At 43.4% G+C, this 25,286-nt stretch overlaps 1 protein-coding gene across 3 annotated transcripts in view; it reads right to left on the minus strand.

Moving 5' to 3' along the window:
• Positions 1–25,286, minus strand: part of Epb41l5 (erythrocyte membrane protein band 4.1 like 5) — a 106,587-nt gene that overhangs the window by 21,949 nt on the left and 59,352 nt on the right. For all 3 annotated transcript variants that reach the window (XM_031380495.1, XM_031380515.1, XM_031380504.1), the window contains exons 17-19: positions 12,153–12,316; positions 5,851–5,948; positions 2,788–2,916 (exon numbers count right to left, since the gene is read on the minus strand). In XM_031380495.1, the coding sequence (XP_031236355.1) occupies positions 2,788–2,916; positions 5,851–5,948; positions 12,153–12,316 (391 nt within the window). The remainder of the gene's footprint in view (positions 1–2,787; positions 2,917–5,850; positions 5,949–12,152; positions 12,317–25,286) is intronic.

Genomic DNA, 25,286 nt, shown 5'->3' on the forward strand with positions numbered 1-25,286 from the left:
TATATATATATATATACACACACACACATACATACACACTCATCATCACAACTTTTTGTTTGTTTGTTTGCTTTTTTGTTTTTTTTCGAGACAGGGTTTCTCTGTGCAGCCTTGGCTGTCCTGGAACTCACTCTGAAGAACAGGCTGGCCTCGAACTCAGAAATCCACCTGCCTCTGCCTCCCAAGTGTTGGGATTAAAGGCGTGCGCCACCACCTCCCGCCTATCATCAGAACTTGATTACTCTTTCAAAGAACTTTCCTATCCCCGTTTGAGAGGAATACTGGTTTGGAATCTTTTTCCTGCAATACTTTTTCCCTGGTTTGGGTACAGGGATAACAGTAATTGAATAATTAGGAAATTCTCGTATAGAATTGGTATTGCTTCTTTTTAAAATATTGTTTAGAGCCAGATAGAATTCTGTAAGTTCAAGACCAGCCTGGTCTACACAGTGAGTTCTAGGACAGCCAGGGTTACTCAACAGAGAGATAGACCCCTGCCTCAAAATAAATAAATACATTAATATAATATGAAATAAAAATTGGGGAAGATATTTACAGTGGAGGCATTTGCTCCTATTATTTTATGAGGAGGCCTGTCAGTATAAAATAAAATCCTTGTAATTTAAAGGTACTGAAATTACTTCTTGTTATGCTGAATCAGAACGGATCTGAAAGGACAACTGAAGTGTAAGGCCATGTTGTTTTCGTCTATCCAGACTGCTGCGACACCATGAGCCAGAAATCATGCAAACAGTAAACATTCAGGCCACACTCTGCTAGAGGCTGCAGTCAAAGGTTAAGACCCTGGCCTCACAGGGGGACAAGCCAGTTCTTCGAGCCTTTTTAAGAGCATTAAAAAAAAGAAATTCAGATTATATGTTAATGTTACATCAGCTGTTGTAGTGACTGCCTCGATCAGGGCCATTTTTGTTTGAGACATGGTCTCACTATGTAATCTTGGCTGGCCTGGGACTCTGAGATTAAAGGCATGTGTTCCACTATGCCCAGCTGGGTCATACTTTTTAACAACTACTATGTTCCAAGCAGTATTCTGTGTCCTTTGCATTTATTGCTTCATTTCATTCATTCATTTTTTTTTTCCTTTTTTTTTCTCTGTGTAGCCCTGGCTGTCCTTGAACTCAGAAATCTGCCTGCCTCTGCCTCCCAAGTGCTGGGATTAAAGGTGTGCACCACCACTGCCCAGCACTTCATTTCATTCTTACAATGTATCTTAAGGTAAGTTTCACCGCTATCTTATTTAAAACAGAAAACAAGGCTTGAGAAATGAACTAATCTGTCCTAAAACATAAAACCTGAAGGGGATAGAATAGAAATGAGATTCCAAGGCCTATGCTTTCACATCTTACATTTATCATCTCTGATAACATGCTTTGTTCTGTTTGGTGACAGTATGAACAACAGAGTGTCTCTGGGTTCCTATTGCTGGGATAAAGCACCATGACCACAGATGATGTGGGAAGGAAACTGCTGATTTCACCTCACAGCTTTGCAGTTTACCATCCAGGGAAGTCAGGGCAGGAATTCTAGCCAAGAGCCTAGAGGCGGGAATGGCAGAGGCCACTGAGAAGTGCTGCTTACTGATTTGCTCCATGTGGCTTGACTAGTCTGCTTACTTAGACTATCATTCAAGGGTCACCGGCTCAGTGGGAGCACTGTGTCCAGTGAGCAGGACCCACACACATCAATCATTAACCAAGACAATGCCTCCCAGACTTTTCCCACAGGCCTGTGTGGTCGGGCATTTTCTCACCTGAGGTTCCTTTTCCCAAATGACTCTAGCTATGTCAAGTTAAGGGAACACTAGCCATCACAATGGCTAAAGACATCAGTTCTCTGGAAAGCCTGGGATAGAAATGGAAAAGCTCTTCATCCATAGGAAACTATGAAGGTGACTTGGGGAGGCAGACTTCTATGCCAATTTCAGTATGGAGGATAAGTCTGAAAGTGAAGAGAAGCCAGCTGGGGAGCAGGGCAGTCATACCCTAGAGGAGCAGGGCCACGGTCTGTCCTTCACCCATCACAGTCGACTCTCCTTGTGTATCAGTTCTGTTGCTAACTGCTTCAGAATCTCCCCTAACTGGGGGTAGTGGATGGATAAAGATCTAGGGTTAGAAACTTAATATTGAGGAAAAGATCTAAAGAGAAAGTAACTGGGCTGTGGTTGGTAAAAGTGCCAACAGCCCAGCAAGTCGTTTTCAAGGCATGGGCTGCGTTTGTTTTCAACAACGTCTAGACCAGAGCAATGTTAGCTAGGCTGTCTGAACTCAGAGTGGCCACAGGCTTTCGTCACCTTGCACATCGTCTTGGAAGTCTGTCATTTGCACCTCTGCTCTCTTTCCATGTCATTGTGTCCTAGATAGGGTTACTATTGCTGTGATGAAACACCATTGTCCAAAGCAACTTGGGATGAAAGAGTTTATTTGGTTTACACTTCCACATTGCTGTCCATCATTGAAGGAAGTCGGAATAGGAACTCAAGCCAGGCAGAAACACTGATATAGGAGCTGATGCAAAGGCCACGGAGGAGTGCTGCTTACTGCCTTATTCATCATGGCTTGTTCAGACGTTGTTATAGAACACAGGCCCATAAGTCCAGGGCTGGCACCACCCACTAGGAGCTGGGCCCTCCCCCACTCAACGGCAAATTAAGAAAGTGTTTTACATACCTGCCTATAGCAATCTTTTGGAGGTGTTTTCTTAGTTGAGAAGTTTAGCTGACATAAACTAGCCAGGGTACTTCAGCAATGTCTATTACAGGAATCTTACCTTATGCACAGCTTCTACTTGAGCTTTCAAAATGTTACTCTTGAAGTCAGGAGGAACCCTTACTGCGCTCAATCCTGGGCTCTCAATGGCATTATTAAGACATTTCTCAGTCAACTTTACCACTTCTTCCTGAATGTTAAAAGATATAATCACTCGCAATAGGCCACAGATATTCGGAAACAGGAATGCTGAAGGTTCATATTCAGACAACCAAGAAATAACATGCCTCAAGCAGCTGCCTCCTGTTCTAGACACACCCAGCTCCTGTAACTATCTATCTGCAGATAAAGAACTCCAGCATGGAAGGGACTGGTCCCTAGAAGGTCTAATCTAAACCCACCTGGGTCAAATGTGAGCAAGTATCATATATTCTCTGTGAATGTTTTAATTCAAGCATTTTAGTAACTCAGTTGCTTAAAGACTAGGTATTATGTCTTGACCATTCATATTCATACTTCATGGTTCTAACTCTGTAGTTTTCACCAGTGAAGGAGTTGACATTTTGTAACAAATCATATGTAACAATTAATGTGACAAGTATGTAAACATTCTCAGACACACTGATGAAAATAATGCACAAATTCACTCAATAAACACTGTAGTTAAAAATCAGCCATTAGGCCGGGCAGTGGTGGCGCATGCCTTTACTCCCAGCACTTGGGAGGATTTCTGAGTTCAAGGTCAGCCTGGTCTATAGAGTGAGTTCTAAGACAGCCAGAGCTACATGGAGAAACCCTGTCTTGAAAAACAAAACAAAACAAAAAACAAACAAAAAACAAAAAAACCCAGAAAAACAGCCATTAGAAATAAACAAATGGAGGCAGACTAATACATGTGAAAGAAATATAAGCTCTCTGTATTATATTTACTATTTTGCTTAACTTAAATAGTAATTACTGATGGGCATAGGTGTGAATACCATATCACCCTCCATGCCTAAACACATTTGATGTTCTTATTTCAATTCTGATGTTTCTCAATGTGGTCTCTATTTCAGCCTCTAGGTAGCACCCCAAAATATGAAGTTAAAATTTTTTGTTTTTTGAGAGACATTCCCTATTAGCTCAGACTGACCTTGAGCTGGTAATCCTGCCTCAGCCTCCCAAAGCTAAGGTTACTAGAATACACCAGCAAGTCTGGCTTAAGTCTGAATTTTGAACAAGCTTTCCTATGAAAGCTTCTGATATAAAAAAGTCTGGAAACCCTCTGTAAAGGCTTGACCTTCCCTGTAACCACCTAGATCCTGTCAGCAGAAGTTAGTCCAGTCCCTGTTCCTGGGGACTGAGCCTAGGACCTTGTGCAGCACCCCTTCTCTGCCTGGGGTTAATTTCGAGACCCTAGGCGATGCTGCCATCACTGCCAGGCTTGACTTTCTGATTAGCTTCGCAGTTGCAGACTTGAGTACTTCTTTATCATCTTTTGTACATCACAACAACCCTCACTGCAAACTCTCAAGACACAAGATATTAAAAAGAGAAAAACAAACAAAACAAAACCCAAATACTCTAACTCAGCCCAATAATGTTTTTTCACTATGTTTATTTACTTTTGAAATTTTTGTTTGTACTTGTCTGTAGGTGCATGTAGTGCAACGGTCTGGAGAGGGCATCGGATAGCCTGAGACTGCAGTGGCAGATGGTGGTGAGCCTGTATTTGGATGAGCCTCCATGTGGGTGCTGAGAACTCAGTTCTATGGAAGAGCGGCCAGTAATCTTAACCACTGACCATCTCTCCAGCCCCTCAATGTGTCTTTAAAAAAAAAACACCATAAGCCAGCCGGGCAGGGTTGGCATACTCCTTTAGTCCAAGCACTTGGGAGGCAAAGGCAGGCAGATCTCTGAGTTTGAGGCCAGCCTGGTCTACTAGGAACAGTTTCAGGACAGCCAGAGCTACACAGAGAAACCCTGTCTCAAAAACCCAAAAAACAAGATAGCTTAAATTTTATTTATTTTTAAGAGATATCTCACTGGGTAGCTCTGGCTGGCCTAAATTCACTGTGTGAACCAGGCTAGTCTGGAACTCACTGAGGTAGACCTAACTTCTGATCTTAAATTGTTTTCCTGTAATTTATTTTTATTTTCTGTGTACGAGTGTTTTGCCTGCATGTATATATGTGTACCACATGTGTGTATGGTGCCCTCGGAATTCAAAAGAGGATATCTGAAATCAGAGTTAGAGATGGTTATTATCTGCCACGTGGGTCCATGGAATCGCATGTGGCTCCTCTGCAGGAGCAACAAATACTTTCTTAGCTACTGAGCCATCTCTTAGCACCACATCCTGAACTCAGTCCTCTCCGTAGCCCCATCAATTTCTTTTTTTGTTTTTTGTTTGTTTGTTTGTTTTGTTTGTTTGCCTTTTTGTTTTTTTCCAGACAGGGTTTTTCTGTATAGCTGTCCTGGAACTCACTCTGTAGACCAGGCTGGTCTCAAACTCAGAAATCTGCCTGCCTCAGCCTCCTAAGTGCTGGGACTAAAGGCGTGTGCCACTACCGCCCAGCTCCCATGAATTTCTTAATGTTGTCTTGCAAACTTCTCCCTTCCCTCCTAAATATCCACAATTTCATCTTTTAAAGTGCAAAACAGGTCAATCAGAGCTCAACACAGACAGATTTCCCACCAGAAACGAGACAGTACTGGTTAGGTCTTCTGTCAACCCAACACAAGCTAGGGTTACCTGAAAAGAGGGAATCTCTACTGAGAAAGCACTCCCATCAGGGCAAGCTGTGGGCAGTGTCTTGATTAGTGATTGATGTGCTAGAGCCCTGGGGGAGGTGCTCATGAGTTATAGAAGAAAGCAGGCTGAGTAGCCATGGAGAGTAAGCCAGTAAGCAGCACCCCTTTAATGCTTTTGCGTCACTTCCTGCCTTGAATGCCTGTCTTTATTTCCTTTCATGATGATGGTAAACTGTAAGATGAAATAAATCCATTCCTCTCCAAGTCACTTTTGGTCACAGTCTTTATCACAGTAACAGACAAAAGCAACTTAAGACAATGGTCTAGGTAAGGGAAGTCTTTCTGGAAACTGTACTAGAACAAGTAGACACAGAAGAGATCCCAATACCTGGCTGTTGACATTAATGTCAATGGTAGGTCGAAGAGATGGCAAGATATTCTGCTCTGTTTCAAGCTGTTTCAGCTTCTCTGTGTCATCTTTTAATGCTGGGAAAAAAAAGAAAAGCAAAACTTCTCGTTAGTCTGTCTGTCTGATAGTTATATGAGGGTATACACCCAAGTTTTGTTTTTACTTCATTCAAAGTGGAATAATCATGATGAACACAAAACTCTCCAATAATTCTCTAATAACTCAATTAAGAGTTAATCTTAGAGCTGGGCTTGCTGGTGTATGGCTTTAGAGACAGGTAGATCTGTAGGAATTTGAGGCCATCCTGGTCTATATAGTGAGATCCTGCTTCAAAAAAAATTAATCCTGCCGGGCGGTGGTGGTGCACGCCTTTAATCCCAGCACTTGGGAGGCAGAGGCAGGCGGATTTCTGAGTTCGAAGCCAGCCTGGTCTACAGAGTGAGTTCCAGAACAGCCAGGGCTATACAGAGAAACCCTGTCTTGAAAAACAACAAGAACAACAACAAAAGTTAATCCTAGGGGGCTGGTGAGATGGCTCAGTGGGGAAGAGCATTGACTGCTCTTCTGAAGGTCATGAGTTCAAATCCCAGCAACCACATGGTGGCTCACAACCACCTGAAATGAGATCTGATGCCCTCTTCTGGTGCATCTGAAGACAAATACAGTGTACTTAGATATAATAAATAAATAAATCTTTTTTAAAAAAAAAAGTCAATCCTAAAGCTGGGCAGGGTTTTACATCCCTTAATTTCAGTACTTGGGAGGCAGAAGTAGGCCGATCTCTGTGAGGTCAGGGTCTGCCTAGCTATGATATATATGTGATAAACACACAGACACACACATACACACACACACACAGACACACACACATACACACACACATACATACACACAGACATACACACACAGACACACACACACACAGACACACACACACACATACACACACACACATACACACACACACAGACACACACACACACACATACACACACACACAGACACACACACACACACACGCACAGACACACACACACACACACATGTTTAAAGAACCATTTCTCACTATCAGTTTTCTCCTTGGTAAGAGCAATGTCAAACTGCTCAATTCAACACTACAGCAACTATATACATCCCAGAGAGACAGGCCCATTATTATTATTATTTTTGCCATTATTGTTTTAACCTAAGAATGGTTAAATGGTTAAATTTAACCTAAGATGGTTAAATTTCTTCTCCCTCTTTCCCTCATTCTTGAGAAGCCTTCTTGGAGAACTGATACTAGCTATTTAAGCAGCCATTAAAGTACCTGAAAACTGACCCTTTCAAGACCAGCCTTAGGGACCCAAGGGGAGAGGGGATGGGGGTGGGGGGGGTGGGGGCGGGGGCGGGGAAGAGATGGAATCAAATGGAGAACGCTCTTGTGAGTGCATCAAGAAACTGTAGTGGATTTTGATTTGGATATTTAAAAAATATCCTGTATTCTGGTTTCTCCTAATCCCTGGCATAGGACTTGTAATGCCAACAGCTTTTGCCTTTAATTCTCCCTCACATTTATTTCCAGGCAACACTCAAGGGTTCCCTTCCCTCCCTATGCCTGGCAGTAATTTAAATAAATTTTTTGTCATTTTTCAGCCAGGCCCACTGGCCTGGTACCTTGCCTGCCCACACTGGACACTGCCCTAGGCCTATCATGTGGTTAGTTAGGTGACAGAATGAGGAGAACAAGAGGCACAAGCTGCCTGACAGCTTAGGAGGGGGCAAAATGCCTCTGCCCCTCGAGGGAAGCAGTTCCTCGACTGAAAGCAGAAATAAATGCTCTTGCTAGAGATGTCACAAGTGCTTGGGAGCTCTGACTTCTAATCTGGTTTTTAAATAATTCCAGGTTACCTCTTCAGAGAGGATAATGTTAGAAAGGTAAAAGCTCATTAAAAGAAAACTGCTAGTAAAGAGAATAAAGAGAACAGAAGGTTGGTCCATTCAAGTTGGTTCAGGTCAATTTCATGGCCAAGGACCATCGCAAGGAAGCTGGTGCACCTTAAGCCATGAACGAATTCCTTGAGTGTGTTAGGGCCTTGTCCCAGGGCTCATCAGAGCACTCTGAACCAACATTTCCTTGTGTGTGTTAGGGCCTTGTCCCAGGGCTCATCAGAGCACTCTGAACCAACATTTCCCAGTCAACTTTAACAATAACCGACTGTTACTAGTCAGTCCATGCTGGCTGAGTATGAAAAAAAGTATTCTCGGGGGGGGGGGGGCAGGGGGCTCGTCAGAATCAGTCTTTTCTTACAAAGATGTAACCACCCAGAGTCACTTTTATCTAAAACTCTGGCCCATTTGCCAGACTCCTGGATGCCAAACATTCCTGAGACTTGACTCTATCACACCCCTTCCTTTGGCGCCATCTAGGAATTAGCACATCATGTCAGACTGTATGGAGTGAGCTTTCACCAATGAGGTGACACAGTCAGCACCTAGTGACAGGAAAAAACAAATGACTTTCCTACTCTGGTGTGCTTGCTGGTTGTCTGCTCTGTGTGGTAGAGCACCCTTTACAAAAGCTGTGCTGTCAGGAGTATTCCTTTCCATATTACTTACCCGAATCTTCCTTTTCATACTATCACCACTATAAAATACACAGTACAGAGGACAGAAAGTCTGAGAATATAAATCGGGCATAAGAATATATGCTTGTATTTCCAATACCTTGAAGGCAGGACAAGTGAATCACTACAAGATCAAAGCCAGCCTAAACTACATAGCATGTTCTAGGACAGTCTGGCCTATATACAGAGACCTTATGTCAAAAGAAAGCAAGACCAAATAGACTTTCGTTCTCTAAAAAAAATCTGTGTGTATGTATGATGCATATGTACGTATTTATATATGTATGTATGCACATGTGTGTAGTACAGAGGCTAGAAGTCAATGTTAGTTGTCATCCTCTAACGCTTTTTTTGAGGCAGGGTCTCTCTCAACTTGGAGCTAGATTGTCTTGCCAATGACCTCTAAGGATCGTCTAGTCTCTGCCCTTTCCCCTGGCATGCTGGGGTCACTGACATGTATTGTCATGGCTGTATTTTATGTGGATACAAACTTTGGATTCTCATGTTTTAGTGGCATAAACTTTACCACACCCAAGACTTACACTCTGAAACAAAAGGCACTCACTAGTCTCACTGATTGACTTTAAGCAAATGGTATAATATGAACTAAGTTACATTAGTGAGAGCTCTTTGCTTTGGAAGAATTTCTTGTTCTAGCATTTCCATAGCACTCAAGACCTTCTTGAATACTTTCTATAGTGAGAAACACACTAATTCTTAGGCACCTATATCTAGGGTATGGCAGAAGGAACTTAAAATATTTTTCTTATATTGATACAAAATTTGCTTTTCTAAACTTATAAATTTCTCCTCTATACCAATAAAACACTATAAATGACTTCATATATGACTTTAAAGTATACAGAGAATTATCATATCTAAAATGTTTTAACATTTTATTTATTATTATGCGCATGACGAGTGTGGGGGAAGCAGTGTACCTATGCCATCTTATAAGTGTGGAGGTCAGAGGACAACTCTGTCGAGTTTTCTCTCCCACCTTTATGTGGGTTCCTGAGACCACACCCACGTCATGAGACTTGTGCAATAAGCACTTTCCCGCCTGAGCCCTCTTACTAGCCCTTTCCTGCCTGAGCCCTCTTACTAGCCCCTGATTTGATTGCTATAGGGATCCTACTAAATTATATCATGTTATCCTAACCTAATACAATCCTCTAACAATTGCATACTCAATTGTTTGGTAATACAACACTATGCAATAAAGGAGCAATTAAATTTTTAAAATTTATATAACATAAAATAGAATGTAAATAAAACTTTTACCTCTGTAAAGGAGATGTAGAAGCTGGATATGGTAGCACATGCATTTAGTCCCAGCACTTGGGAGTCAGAGGCAGGCAGATCTCTTCTGAGTTTGAGGCCAGCTTGGCCCACAAGTTCAAGAACACATAGAAACCCTATTTTGAACACCCCCCCCCCCCAAAATGTAGAACAGTCTTTTGTGCCAAGTAGTCACCATATTTATTGATGAGATCAACTGTCTGTGTGAGTCCATTATGATTGGCCTTACGGACTGCTGACATTCCCTCATAGAAGGGGTCCTCATCTGAGTAGCCAGTCATTTCTCTCACTATTTGGATACAGTTTTACCCCATCTGCACAAGGCCTGGGGAGAAGGTACCTGGGAGAGGAGCCAGAGTCTGCAGGCGGTGGAAGATCCCGACATGGATCCATTTACAGTGGCTATTAGAAGGCTGTCAGTCATGCTGGCTGCAGATCTATCTCCCGGGGTGGCTGCTCTAGGGTTATCTGTACTTCTCACTCACATTCAGTACACAAGCCCACTGTGAACTCGGGTGGAATCAGACTTTGGTTTGTCCTGGGAATCTTACGAGGAGGGATGAGATTTGGTTCACACCTCTCCCTAGGAGGAATTCTCCTAACAGGACACTAGTTCTCCTCTGGTCCTAGAAGTACTTTACTTTAAGGTAGTCCTGCTTCTGACAGGATCTACCTGACGGCTTTGGCTCACTATCTTGTGTATTTCTAAGTTAAGGAAGAGCAACCACTTCTAACAGAAGGTAGAGTCCAGGGCAAGGTTACCAAAATTACCTACCTAAAAGAAATTATGGCAGAAAGAACAGTAATATTTGACAAATAGTAATGGGAAATGGCTTTTTATTTAATTATTTGTAGTGATTTGTGGAAGTTTTTGTATGTGGGTAGGTACATGTGTGTGCAGTTTGCCTCTGGAGGCCAGAGTTGACGTATGGCCCTGGAGCTGGAGTCACAGCCTACTGTGAGCCACTTAATTATAGGTCCTGGGAACCAAGCTCAAAGCGTATGTGTACTTCACCTCTAAGCCATCTCCCTCCACCCTTGTGAAGACTGTCCAATAACTTACTGCTTTTAGAAAAACTAAATAACACTACTCAAACATTACCATCATAATTATTTAAGTCTTGCTGCACAGTTTAAGCATTACCGTGAAGTGCTAGCAGGCCTGCTGGCTTGGCAAGGCTTCTGAAGGCCTTGCTTAGGACCGGCTCCACTTGCTGGTGGTACATCTGCATGCTCTATGAAGCAGAACACTAATCTTTCTCTAACCCTCATGCTCATCCTGAGTGGTTAACTATCACTGTTGTGCTCTAACGAGTTTAGGTGGCAGAGAGACGGTATCTAATTTTACTTACGACAAAATCAAATGTGGCAAGAGCCATATTAACATAAGCTGCCTGGAAATGAACCCTATGACCTGCAACAGGGAAGTCCTGTTTAAAACAGTTTTAAACTTTACATTTTACATTTTTTTTTTTAACCATCAATCTTACCCTTTGCAATCAAACTAAGCGAACCCTATGACCTGTAACAGGGAAGTCTTGTTTAAAACAGTTTTAAACTTTACATTTTTTTTTTTAACTATCAAGCTTACCCTTTGCAATCAAACTAAGCTTGCAAATATACAAGTATTTCCAATGAGCAATTTACATTTTACTCTTTATCCCCTGAAAAACGTAAGAAAAGCAGCGTTCACTCTGCATTCTCTTTTTGGCAGGTAGGCGCTAATAGCAAATATTATCCTGTCAATCCTGTGCCTCAGAAGACCTTTAGAGAAACTGTCAAGAGACAGGGTTTCTCTGCTCCCAGCCAGGCTGGTCTGAGGCCATGCCACCCAGGCAGCCTTACACTCTGATGTTTACACTCCTGCTCTGTTAGCTTCTTAATTTGTACTCAGAGAGCGAGTACAAACCCAGAGTGAACAATCATGTATGTTCAGCACATCGTGATATTATGAACCTAGTTATGCTGTATTATCGTATGCTTTTCCTAGTTCTCCTTAAATCAAAAGGCAAGAGGAATTGAATATTCTCAACTAAGCTATTAGACAGAACATTTTTGGAAGAAGTGATTAAAACATCTCGCTTCAAAAGGAGATAATCACTCGAAAAAACCAAAAAAAAAAAAAAAAAAAGAGAGAGAGAGAGAAATAATCAAAAGGTGCTGGGGTTGGTGATGGCTCATCAGGTAAAGGTGCTTTACTCGAGGTCTGAGGATGCGGATCTCAGTTTGATTCCTGGAACTCACATGGTGGAGGAGAGACGTGACCCTCAAAGTTGCCTCAGATCTCCACACGCATAACACGGCATACCCCATCAAATACATACACGAAACAAGAATGTTTTACATATCACAAATTCCCGAGTAGGTGCTTACTCTCGCACTCAGCTTTGAGCTCCTCTAATTCACTTGACCTGGTGGCTACATTAACGTCATCTGGTGCTGGGAATGGTGCTGAAGTCTCTGACGTCCTTGTTACATCACCAATGGTTGTTTCTAGTAAGTCTGGGCTACTGAGCAAATCAATGCTCAGGGGCAAGCTGTAAAAGTAACAGAAAGTTTACTTAAACCAGTAAATTTATCATTAAAATACAGACAAAAAAAACAATATTGAAAAAAAATTAATTGAAGAGTTTTATTTAACTGGCTTTATACACTTTTCAAAATTTTTGGATATACTTTTTCCAGTCAAGATGGAGTAAAAGGGGTTGGGTTAGCTTCTTACCTGAAGCAACGAGAGACTCAAGAAACAAGAGGTGAACCTTACGGCTGCCTGGAGAACACAATCAGGCCACTGTGCCGCGGAGAGGACACGGGGCAGAACACAGAATGAGTTTGGGGAGATCAAGGAAGCCAGAGATCTGTGAGCAAACACCTGGGTTACCAATGAGGCACACCCTTGGTTGTGTCCTTGAGGGTGTTTCCAGACCAGTTTAACAGAAGAGGGACAACTGGGATGTGACCAGTACCAGACGACGGGCTGTGATCCCAGAATGAATAAGAAGGGGAAAAGGGTTAGAGAGATGGTTTACAGCTAAGGCACTTGTAGGCATATGGACCCTAGAATCCACACAAGGACAGACACAGGAGCAGACAAAGAACGTTAATCCCAGTACCCTTACCAGAAGACGCAAAACAGCGACAGGAGCATCTTAATGGCTAGTTAGCCTAGAGTGTGTGATGATCAATAAGAGACTCCATCAGATAGGACGCAAGGTGAGGGCCAACACCTGAGCTGGTCCCTTCGGCCATACTCACACACAAAAGTGCACAACAGTTACAAAAATAATAAAGATGAAGACGGGAAGATGTCGAGAGCCGGCTGAGCACTGGCATTCACCTTTACGTTCCTCTGTCAGCACCAAGGGCCAAGCTACTCTTGCTAGCGTGCTTACACTAGAGGTGGATGCATTCCTCTCAACTGGGAGACCAAAGAAATCCTTCTCCCATTGTCCTGGGGAGGGCATGGTACAGTAGAGCAAAACCAGTAAGGGACCAGGGCAAGAGCTGTCCTCTAAGACCAGCGCCAAGTGACCTGCCTACTAGCTTCTGTCACAGAAGGAGGAGCAAACTCTACAGCATCCTGGGGATGGCCAGAGGCATGCGAGAAGCATCATGGTGATGTGTGTTCGAGAACCCTCCTCAAGGCCTGGGAAAGGAGTACTTAAAGGGACCAGAGGAGAATCAGGCACTCACGCTGGGCCACTGGTTCTAGAACTAACCCACAGAAGCACTATGTGTTGCAGACACACCAGAGAAACCATAAAACTACCACCAGGTAAGCCACATTTGAAAATACCTCAGAAGATTTAAGGACAGCCAAAGCACTTAGTAAGCAGTAAAGCTCTGTCAGACTGGTCAAAGGGCGGCACCTCTGCACTGTCGGACTGGTCAAAGGGCGGCAGCTCTGCACTGTCGGACTGGTCAAAGGGCGCCAGCTCTGCTCTGTCGGACTGGTCAAAGGGCGCCAGCTCTGCACTGTCGGACTGGTCAAAGGGCGCCAGCTCTGCACTGTCAGACTGGTCAAAGGCCGCCAGCTCTGCACTGTCGGACTGGTCAAAGGGCGCCAGCTCTGCTCTGTCGGACTGGTCAAAGGGCGCCAGCTCTGCACTGTCGGACTGGTCAAAGGGCGCCAGCTCTGCACTGAAACAGCAGGGCAGAAACCCAGGAAACGAATAGACAACTTCCTCCACAGCAACAGTCATGAGGAGAGCACAGCATCGGTGCGAAGACAGTGTGAAGATCAACCGTGACCTTAACTTGGGGCTGGTCTTAAGGGGCAGCTTCTGCTCTGGTCCCTTACTGGTTTGGCTCTGCTCTACCTCAGGACAATGGACTGAAGCCTCTGAAATCACGAATAAAACAAATCTCTCCTTTTAAGTTCTCTCAAGAATTCTGTCACAGCTGCAAAGAAAGCCTAGGTAACAGAGCGCTGAAGACGAGAATTCCTTCTGTTTATAGCTCATTTTTGCCCTGACAAATCAATGGGAGAAAAGACAGTTTTAGTCAACAAACTGTACTTACTATGTCAGTGGTTTAAAAAGACTGGTGTGTGCATACATGTCTGAATCAGTGGTAAGCATAGGTGTGTGATTCTCATGTGGAGGACAGGTGACTGTGGGTGTCAGCTTTTCTTTCTACTTTGTTACTGTAAATGCCAAGCTAGCTGGCTTCTGAGCGTCCACAGGGATTCTCCTGTCTGTGCCTCCCATCTCACCACAGGAGTGCTGGAATTAGAGAACACATGCTTGTGCAGGAGCTGGAGGCTAACGCTTGTATCACTGCTCCTAGTTGTTTGAGACAGGCCTCACTTCACCAATCTGGCTAGCCAGTGAGCTCTAAGGGTCCATCAGACCTCCCTTCCCACCACAGCTACCCACTCCAGTGCTAGTGTAACAGATACGTATCAATACCCTCAGCTTCTCTGTGAGTTTTGAACTCACACTTTACTGACTGAGCTATCTCCAGCTCCAATTTCAATTTAAGTGGATGTCTAACTGACTTCAACACCATCAACTCCACAAAAAGTAAAGTTACTCTGAGAGTGGTGCCATACACCTGCCATTCCAGTACTCAGGAGGCCAAGGCTGGATGATCACCGTACTGAGATTGTCGTAGTGGGCTTGGGAAATATACACAGTGAGACTCTGTCTCAAGAGACTGGTGAGATGGCTCAGTGGTTAAGAGCACTGACTGCTCTTTCGAAGGTCCTGAGTTCAAATCCCAGCAAACGCATGGTGGCTCACAACCATCCTTAATGAGATCTGATGCCCTCTTCTGGTGTGTCTGAAGACAGCTACAGTGTACTTACATATAACAATAAATGAATACATCTTTGGGCCAGAGCAAGCAGAGGTCCTGAGTTCAATTCCCAGCAAACATATGATGGCTCACAACCATCTGTACAGCTACAGTGTCCTCATATACATAGAAATAAATAAATAAATCTTTAAAAAAAAAGAGAGAGAGACTAAAGGAGAAAAAGAAAGTAAACAAGTAGACCTGATGGTGCACACTTGAAATCCTAGCACTTGGGAGGTGGAGGCAGGAGAATTGGGAAATAGAGGCCAGCCAAAGATGCATGTCCTCTACAATGAAACAACAACAAAAATTATTAAATGAACAGAAATTAAAGAGAAAGACAGATCAGCTTAATATAAAAATTTTGTATTACCAAAATACTCAGAAAGAGTAAAATAATGACAAATGAACTGAAAATGTATTTATAAACATACTTATAAATATATAACACTATATAGCAATATATAGCATATATATTTATAAACTTATATATAGATATATCTATAATACTACATATATATACACACACATACATATATACATATATATATATATACATATATATATATATATATATATCTCCACTTATAAACAGAGAAGAAAAGGTCTATCAGGCTGGTTATTTAAAAAGGTAGTGTGAGTGGTGCAGGCCTTTAATCCCAGCACTCAGGAGGCAGAGGTAGACAGATCTCTGTGAACTGGAGGCCAGTCTAGTCTACAAAGTGAGTTTCAGAACAGCTAGGGATACACAGAGAAACACTGTTTCAAAAAATAAAAAAACAACCCCCTCAAAACAAAAAAGGGGGAGGAAAAGCTACAGATAAGAAGATGCAAATGGTTCTTAAACAAATACCATTGGTTCATGAGGAAAACTTAAAAGTTAGGGTTAGGGTTAGAGACCTACCCTTAATCTTCACTGTGGTATTAATTTCATGACTGATTTAATGTCAAAGTTCCCCTTGTCATTGTTTGGGGACCAACCTCAGAGCTGAGGTACACCTCCAGGTGAGACAACCATATTTTATTGTTCCCTCAGTGCAGCTCAATAAAACTTAAGGAAAATGAAAATATTCCTTTTTAATGTTCACATCAGCAACTGTCAACATTTGATGACGCCCACTTAGTTCTGTAAGAGGCCAGACTCTGCTGCTCAGATGTAGAATCTGATGAAGATGACTTCCTGCCGTAGCTTAATGAACACTGCAAGACAATTCTTTGTCCAGTGTGGGCAAAGAAGCCAAAAGGTTGAACACCCTTGACCTAGACTAATTAAAATGCTCTAGCTACCAAATCAATACTGTAATCACAGTGGGAACAACCCAGACCCACCTCAAGTATCTGTGAAGCACAGTGCGTGTGCTCCAGCCTACCAAAGGAGCACTGAGACGGGCTGAATGCTGCGTGTGCTCCTCCAGCCTACCAAAGGAGCACTGAGACGGGCTGAATGCTGCGTGTGCTCCTCCAGCCTACCAAAGGAGCTCTGAGAGGGACTGAACAGTGTGTGTGCACCTCCAGCCTACCAAAGGAGCTCTGAGACGGACTGAATGCTGCGTGTACACCTCCAGCCGACCAAAGGAGCTCTGAGACGGACTGAATGGTGCGTGTGCTCCTCCAGCCGACCAAAGGAGCTCTGAGACGGACTGAATGGGGCTGTGATGCAAAGTGGATTCTGAAATTAGCATACACTGCCCAAGTGGGAAAGTGCAGAAAACCCAAGTCTGCTGGGAGCCAGAGTCTCAGCAACATGAAGGGACCTAGGAATAAGAAACCTGGGAAGCAGGAACCACGAGTATTGGCTTTAGATTTATCAGTATGAGTTTGTGACCCAAACACAGAAACCAGTTCACTGAGTCCAAAACCTGCGGGATCCAAGGTGGGAATGAACAGAGCCACTGGCCAGACTGTGGCTCTAAAGACCACACCAAAATCACTGTCTTACAGAACGGCTGAGGGGGCTGGCGAGATGGCTCAGCAGCTAAGAGCTGAATTATTAAGTTGAATAAAGGAGCTCATGAAGTCATGCATAAGTAGATAGAAATTTAAAAGTTCTTATTGTGGAATACCAACTTAACAGGCTAGAGTGATGCTTAGCCAATCATGATTTTGCCACCGTTAAAAGTGATAACCAACTTTTACCATTAGGTGACATTAATTTAATTTTATTTTATCTTTTTAAGTTACATTTTAATTTGTTTACTATGTGTGCCATGGAACAGGTGTGGAGGTCAGAGAACAATTTGTATGGGAGTCAATTTCCTCCTCCCACCATCTGGATCCTTGGGGTTGAACTCGGGTTGTTGGGTTTGGCAGCATATGCCTTTTCTTGAGGGATCTTGCTGGCCCTAGGTTATATTTTTGAGGGAGAGAGAATATTAATATAACACATGTAGCAAATTTATTATAAACACAGTTAAGTTGAGAATGTAAAACTTGATGGGTATATGGACTGGACAGATGGCTCAGTAGTTAAGATCACTTGTTGCTCTTGCAGAGGACCTGTGTTCAATTCCCAGCACCCACATGGTGGCTCAGGACCATCAGTAACTCCAGTTGCAGGGATCTGTCTCTTCTGACTCTTCAGGCAGCAGGCATGTACATGGCACACATACATACAAAAATGCAAACAAAACACTCAGACACATACATTCTTAAAAAAAAGTCAAATGTATCCAGACAATCAAACACTGCATGACAGCCAAGGTTACACAGAGAAACCCTGTCTCGAGAACCAAAACCCAAAACCAACCAACCAACCAACGAACCAACCAACTAACCAACCAAAAAACAAACCTGCTATATATTACTTTAACCATTATAACAAAGTAATCTCATGCCAGTGATGGGACAAACTGACATCAAGGGTTCTGGGTGGATGAATTATAGGCACATCACAGATCTTGTTAATAATTTATAGCCAAGAATGAATCAAGAGGAAGCAATCAGGTTAATCCAAATTGTCTGTAGAACAAACTATTTAAGAACACAAGTTTTGGCGCCTGAGAGACGGCTCAGTGGTTAAGAGCACTGGCTGTTCTTGCAGGGTCTAGATTCCACTCCCAGCACACACACGGGACTAATGACCATCTTTAACTCTAGTTTCATGGTATTGAATGCCCTCTTCTGGCCTTCACTGGCATTATACACACATGGTGTAGACCTATATGTAGACAAAACAAACAAACAAAATAAGTCTTAAAAACAACCCAAGTGTTGAAAAGACAGGTTAGACATGAGTAAACAACTGATGATTAATAGACCCAAGAAACAAAGTAAACTGCTACATATAATCCAGTATGGATCAAAGATATAGATATGGATGAAAACATTGAGGGAACTAAGAAACCAGAATGTGGAAGGGACTATTATATAACAGTAGTATATTTTACTGTCATTTTAAAGTAATTTATGTGACTGTAGGTGCCTTCTGAGGCAGAAGTGTCAGACCTCTGGAATGAGAGGTCCAGGCATTGTACTCCATCTTACCTGGATGATGGGAGCCAAGCTCAAGTCCTCTGCAAGACTGGGAAGCAGTCTTGTCACTGCTGAGCCATCTCTCTAGTTCCTTGATTTTTCTGAGTCTATGCAGCACTTGCCTCACTGACGTATGAAAAAGCTACTGAGTTTTCCTCCTAAAACATACACACTTAAGAATCTGCGTGTGTCGGGGCTAGAGAGATGGCGCAGCAGTTAAGAGCACTGACTGCTCTTCTGAAGGCTCCAAGTTCAAATCCCAGCAACCACATGGTGGCTCACAACCATCTGTAACAAGATCTGACTCCCTCTTCTGGAATGTCTGAAGACAGCTACAGTGTACTTACATATAATAAATAAATACATCTTTAAAGAAAAAAAGGGCTGGAGAGAGGGCTGGAGAGATGGCTCAGTGGTTAAGAGCATGGGCTGCTCTTCCAAAGGTCATGAGTTCAATTCCCAGCAACCATATGGTGGCTCACAACCATCTATAATGGGATCTGATGCCCTCTTCTGGTGTGTCTGAAGACAGTGACAGTGTGCTCATATTTATATAACATGAGGGACAGAATCCCTTGCTTAGTCCTTCAGAACTCTTATAAACCACCCTCTTCCTTGACTAAGCTCCGCCTATCAGTTTCACTCTATCCTTCAGCTATCACTACTTCCCGTTCACCTCAGAGGGCTCTGAACTAAGGGTTCTTTCCTCCCAGAAACTGTTTCCTGTGGGTTACTCCTTATCTCCACCTCTCAGGCTGTAGTCACCCACAATGACATTACCTTGTTACCGGCTACTTGCAATCACGGCCTCTTCATCTACTTGTGCATAGCATGTCACTGTTCTGTTTTTAGCACGTAGGATAGTACAATACAAGAAATGTACTTAACAAGAAGCACTGATTTCCCCAGACTGAGGATTGTACCTAGGGCCTCACGCATGCCAGGCAAAGTGCTCTATCACTGAGTTAAGTACATTCCCCGTCCTCATTTTTCTTTGTGAGACAGGATGTTATTAAATTGCCCAGGCAGGCCATGAACTGGCAATCCTCCTGTCTCAGCTTCCCAAATAGCTCAGATTATAAGCCCCAGCAAGCCACTAGACTCAGTCTGAGTCACTGATAACTAAATAGAAACGACTACTCAGGCATGTGGAAAAACCTGGAAACAGTACACTTAATGTCTAATGCTGGGACTATGTCTGAGCCATCACTCACGACTGTATGTACGAATATGGTTGAGATAGGTGTGAATTACCAAGTGAGATAAAATGATACTGTCTTCAAGGCCCAACAGACCCAGGGGCCTACAGGCTGTGTAGCCTAGCCTAGTGTGCAGGTTGTAGGTTGGTGAGAGGTAAGTCTTTTCTTCTTTTAAAAGGAATATGTATACAAACATACAGGGCTTGGTTAGCTTCTTTAAAAGTTGGGACCAGGGCTGGTGAGATGGCTCAGCGGGGAAGAGCACTGACTGCTCTTCTGAAGGTCCTGAGTTCAAATCCCAGCAACCACATGGTGCCTCACAACCACCCCTAATGAGATCTGACGCCCTCCTCTGGTGTGTATGAAGACAGCAACCATGTACTTAAAAAAAAAAAAAAAAGCTGGGACCATTATCTCAAGATATTTAACTGCTTCTTCCTCCCTCATTAGAAGCACAATGGTTGAGAGCTCTGTGTGTTTGTGTGTGTGTGTGTGTGTGTGTGTGTGTTGGAGAGAGATGTGGTGAAGAGGGGAGAAGACAGCCTTGCAGAGCTGGCTCTGTCCTTCCACCTTGCTGAGGGAGAGCGCCTCCTCATCTCGGCTGCTGTGTTGTGTATGTCATCCAGTCTTTCCACAGCCATCTTTCTAGATCACAACTTCTGTTGGATTCTGTTGCTCTCCACTCTAGGCCCCACCAAGGCTGGTGTGAAGTGGCTCCCAGGCTATCTGAATTAGAGCTCTCTGAGCTGTCTTTTGAATAAATAACACACATTCACCACCATTTAGACAACTTTCCTCAACTATTTCAGCATTCTTCAACTATACACACCTTGGGCTGGAGAGATGGCTCAGCGGTTAAGAGCACTGACTCTTTCAGAGGTCTTGAATTCAAATTCCAGTAAACACATGGAGGCTCACTACCATCTGTAATGAGATCTGATGCCCTGTTCTGGCGTGTCTGACACAGTGTACTTATATATAATAAAAACAATAAAAGAAAGAGAAAATGTTTAAAAAATATATATACACACACACCTTGCATTTTGCAAGGGTTTCTTTTTTGCTAGGAAAATGAAGTTGTAAAAAAATTATTTTTTCTTATTATGGGCTTCAGTCTGCAATGACTTCAGAGCCTTCTTCACTTCAAGCTCTTAATTTTCTAATGGCATATACTTATATCAGGCATTTGTAAAGCTGCTTGTCCCCAGCTTATAAATTCCTTAAAAGGCAAAGAGCGTGAGTATATTTTGCATGGCATTCATTCATTCATTCATTCATTCATCCAAAGATTATGCACAAAGTTCATATTCTCAAGACAAGCAAATGCTTTCCTTTCGTGGAACTGACAATCTAGTGAATCTAGATTGGCAATCCCTAGACATACTGTAGAAGATGAAGTGAAGAGAAAAGAGGGTGTAGGAGCTAGAGAAGGCCAGAACTAAGGCGCACACAATTATGTCAGAGTGCTCAGGAGAGATCACTGAGAGGAAACTTAGTGGCATGGGTTACTGAATACAAGTCTTGGCGCTTGGTGTGAGATGCTTGCCTAGTGAGTTGCTCGCCAGGAACCCCCAAACAATAAAGGCCTCTGCCACTGCTCTTAGCAGTTCAGAACCAGACCCCTCCTTTGAAGACACTACATACTTAGATTGCAAGGCTCTGAGAAATAAAGCTGGCACTGACCTGGGATCATCCTTTCTGCTGGCTGACTTACACAGTGCCAGAGGTGCTAGGTAGCTATCACCACCAGGGGAGAAAAGCCATCTAAGGTTTTACCCACTGGTACACCTTGCACACTCCATACTGACCCACTACACAAGGTATGCCCATTAGTGCAACAGTGTTATGAATGCTTTGGGGGTAACCACCTATCTCTGATTAGATCTCAAGCCTGTTCCACAGAAGAATTTCATGTGTGCTACTGCAAACCTGGTAGGAAACCCAAAGCTGATGGAATCATAGACCCCGAGAACCTACTGTTAGTTTGCTAAATGGACATGTCCTCAACTGCCTTCTAAATATTTGTGTTTATTTATACCCATAGATTAATGTTGCTTTCAACCTTAGAGGAGCTGATTTTTGTGGTGAATACAGAGATTTGTAATCGGTCAGGGTGCTAAGAGTGACTGTTGAGTGTGCGGCCTTAAACAGAACATCTATTCAACTCTCTCACCCCCAGGCTCAGGCAATATTGTGGAACAGGGGTCAGAAAGGACTTAAGAAGCAGAGGCACAGAGGTGTGCTGTAAAATGCTGTTTTCTGGACACCACGCAGTGGTTACACTCAAGAAGTCACAGGAGCTGTGCTTACCTACAGTCAACATTCTACCACGGATGGGAGAAGGCACAACAGCTGCTCCAGCTGTGGAGCTGCTGGGAATGAGTGGCTGCTGGGGGAGGGATAGCCACTCCCTCTTCAGGTGCAGCCTCGGGTTAATTTTTTCATTATCCAGTAAGCAACCCCAGAGACTCACGCAAGCAAACCTAATTAAACACTGGAGGTTACGACTTTAGAAGAGAGGGCCATGGGAAGAGGGATTCCAGGAGTGGGATTATCTAAGAAGATTTCAATGAAAAACAAAGAAACAAACAAACCCTGATGCTGTTGGAATGAACTCTATGAGCTTTAAGGTCGGAGTGGCATTTAGCAATGAAGGACAAACAGGAAATGGCGGGAGACGAGGAGGCCAGTAAACAAGACGAGACTGGCCCAGAACCAGAAGAGGAAAAAGCCATGTTTCCTAAGGGAAGGATTTGCTTTAGCTGGTGCTGGGAATACTAGAAGGTTGGAGCAGAGGGTAGTATGGTCTAAGTTTTGGCTGCCATGGCTACTGAGGAGAAAAATTAAAAAATCAAACTAGTAAGAGAACAATGGCTGGAAGACCAGGTAAGAGGATGCTACTGATATTAAACTGAAGCAGGGCGGCAGCAGGAGAGATGGAAGTGAGTGGTGGATTTGGACACATTTTGGAGAACTCATAGAATTTCCCAGTAAGAATACAAAGAGGAGCAAAGGTGACTAGTAGCATGCATGGAATCGGCAGGGCCTTCTGCCCGCCATTGTTTCTGATTCAAAAGCTCCAGCCAGGATTGGCAATAGGGAAGTAAGAACTGTGATTTATTAAGGCAGGAAAATCTGTAGAGATGGGAAAACTAATGATGTCAAGAGACTACCTGCTTAATTTGTTATCCATTAAATCCAGGATGCCATACTATCAGCCCAGCATCTCCCCTTCAAATCCATGGCTTCAATCTAATCACATGCAAAAGCCCAAATTGAAGGACATTCTGTCCTCTTTCAAGTACCACTGAAAACACAAAACATTACTGACTCAAGGGGACTAAATACAACATGGGACCTTCGATTACAGCCTGGAGCATTTGGGCAGAGACTAGCAAAAGCTAAATACTGTCCAGCTTAGACAGTGGCAATGTTCATTTTAGGGCTCTTCTGCATGCGTGTGCACACTGCTTGCGTAGAGGTTAGTGGGTGATCTAAAGGAGCCGGCAATGAGCACCAGCATCTTCTCATCTTCGCTTTTCCAGCACTGGGACTACAACTGCGACTCACTATACTAGATTTTTAAAAACATGGCTTCTTGAAACTGATCCCATGCCTTCATGCTTGCAGGGCAAACACTACTGTGATGGTCTGTATATGCCTGGGCCAGGGAGTGGCACTATCAGGGTGTGGCCTTGATCGTATAGGCATGTTACTGTGGGCGTGGGCTTTAATATCCTAGTCCTAGCTGCCTGGAAGCCAGTATTCTGCTAGCAGCCTTCAGATGAAGATGCAGAACTCTCGGCTCCTCCTGCACCATGCCTGCCTGGATGCCGCAATGTTCCTGCCTTGATAATAATGGACTGAACCTCTGAACCTGTGAGCCAGCCCTTACAAGAGTTGCCATGATCATGCTGTCTGTTCACAGCAGTAAAACTCTAAGACAAGTACTAACTGATCTCCACAGCCCTAATTTTAGTTGTCAGGATTTTAATGTCAGGTGGGAACTCTCAGCATCGTCCTTCAAGTGCCCAGGAAGCCTACCTAGCTCTGCTCTGCTCTGCTTGTAATGGCGGGCCTACAACAGACACTTAAGTAAAAATGTCACACAGGCAGTAGGACGTGTACATCTGGACATGAGGCTCAAGCTCGTGAAGTAAACGAGAAACCGCAAGCATGGATATAATCTTTTCTTTCTTTCTTTTTTTTTTTTGTGCGGTACCTGGTCGTGTGTGAGAGGCCAGAGGTCAACATCAGACACTGTTCAGTTTACAGCTTCTAAGACAGGGCCTCTCACTAACGCAGGGCTCAGCTTCCTCCTTAGCGTCTCTGCCTCCATTTGTCCAGCACTGAAGTTTTAGGCACATACCACTGTGCCCTGATTTTATGTGGATGGTGGGGATCAAATAAAAAAAGTTCTCTCCTGTATAGACAGCAAGCACTTTCCTCACTGGATCATCCATCTCCTTCGCCCTACAGATGCCCGTTAATATCACACTAGATGAAATTACCCAGTGTGAGCTGATACAAAAAAGGTGCTAAAACAGTTTATAGGGTCAGACAGAGAGGGGGACTAGCAAGGGGAAGTAAAAATGTTACGGGGGTTAGGAGACAACAGTAGTGTCCCTAAGTGAAGAAAGTTTTTTGTGAGGAGGAAAGCCAACTGTCTCAGTGCTGATAAATCCACTGTGAACTGACTGTGGAGTCACCTGTGAACCAACCAAACCGATGTGGCAGAGGTGGTACTACTATTACTGGAACATGTAGCACCACTACATGGATTTCCTAGAGTCAGGGTTCTACTTCCTAGTAAATGAACATCTAACATGGTGATCAAGACAACATCATCTACTGGAAAGCCACTGTCTTAGGGTTTTACTGCTGTGAACAGACACCATGACCGAGGCAAGTCTTAGAAAGGAGGACATTTAATTGGAGATGGCTCACAGGTTCAGAGGTTCAGCGCAGTATCAAGGCAGGAACATGGTAGCATCCAGGCAGGCACTGTACAGGAGGAGGTGAGAGTTCTATATTTTCATCTGAAGGCTGCTAGCAGAATGCTGGCTTCCAGGCAGCTAGGATAAGGGTCTTAAAGCCCACGCCCACAGTGACACACCTACTCCAACAGGGCCACACCTTCTAATAGTGCCACTCTCTGGGCCGAGCACAAACAAACCATACCAGCCACTGTCAAAACCATGTGAAGTTCTTCTCCCATGGTTATTAATGAAAAACATGAGGCAGTAGACCAGGGGTCTCAGTCTTCAATGCTGCAACCCCTTAGTACGGTTCATGTTGTAGTGACCCCCCAACCATGAAGTTATTTTTGTTGTAACTTCATAAGTATAATTTTGCTAGTTATGACTCATAATGTAAGTATCTGATGTGACCCCTGAGAACATAGTGATCTACAGCTGGATTTAACCAGAATTGAACAGAGGAGGACAAGAAAATTTAGGGCATGTAAAAAAGTGAGTGTGAATAAAGAAGGGAGGACCAAAGAAGTATTCTGGTTTTTTTTTCTTTTTTTCCTCTTCTT

The sequence above is a fragment of the Mastomys coucha genome, unplaced genomic scaffold (genome assembly GCF_008632895.1).
Source record: "Mastomys coucha isolate ucsf_1 unplaced genomic scaffold, UCSF_Mcou_1 pScaffold1, whole genome shotgun sequence".
In the NCBI taxonomy this organism is placed as follows: domain Eukaryota; kingdom Metazoa; phylum Chordata; class Mammalia; order Rodentia; family Muridae; genus Mastomys; species Mastomys coucha.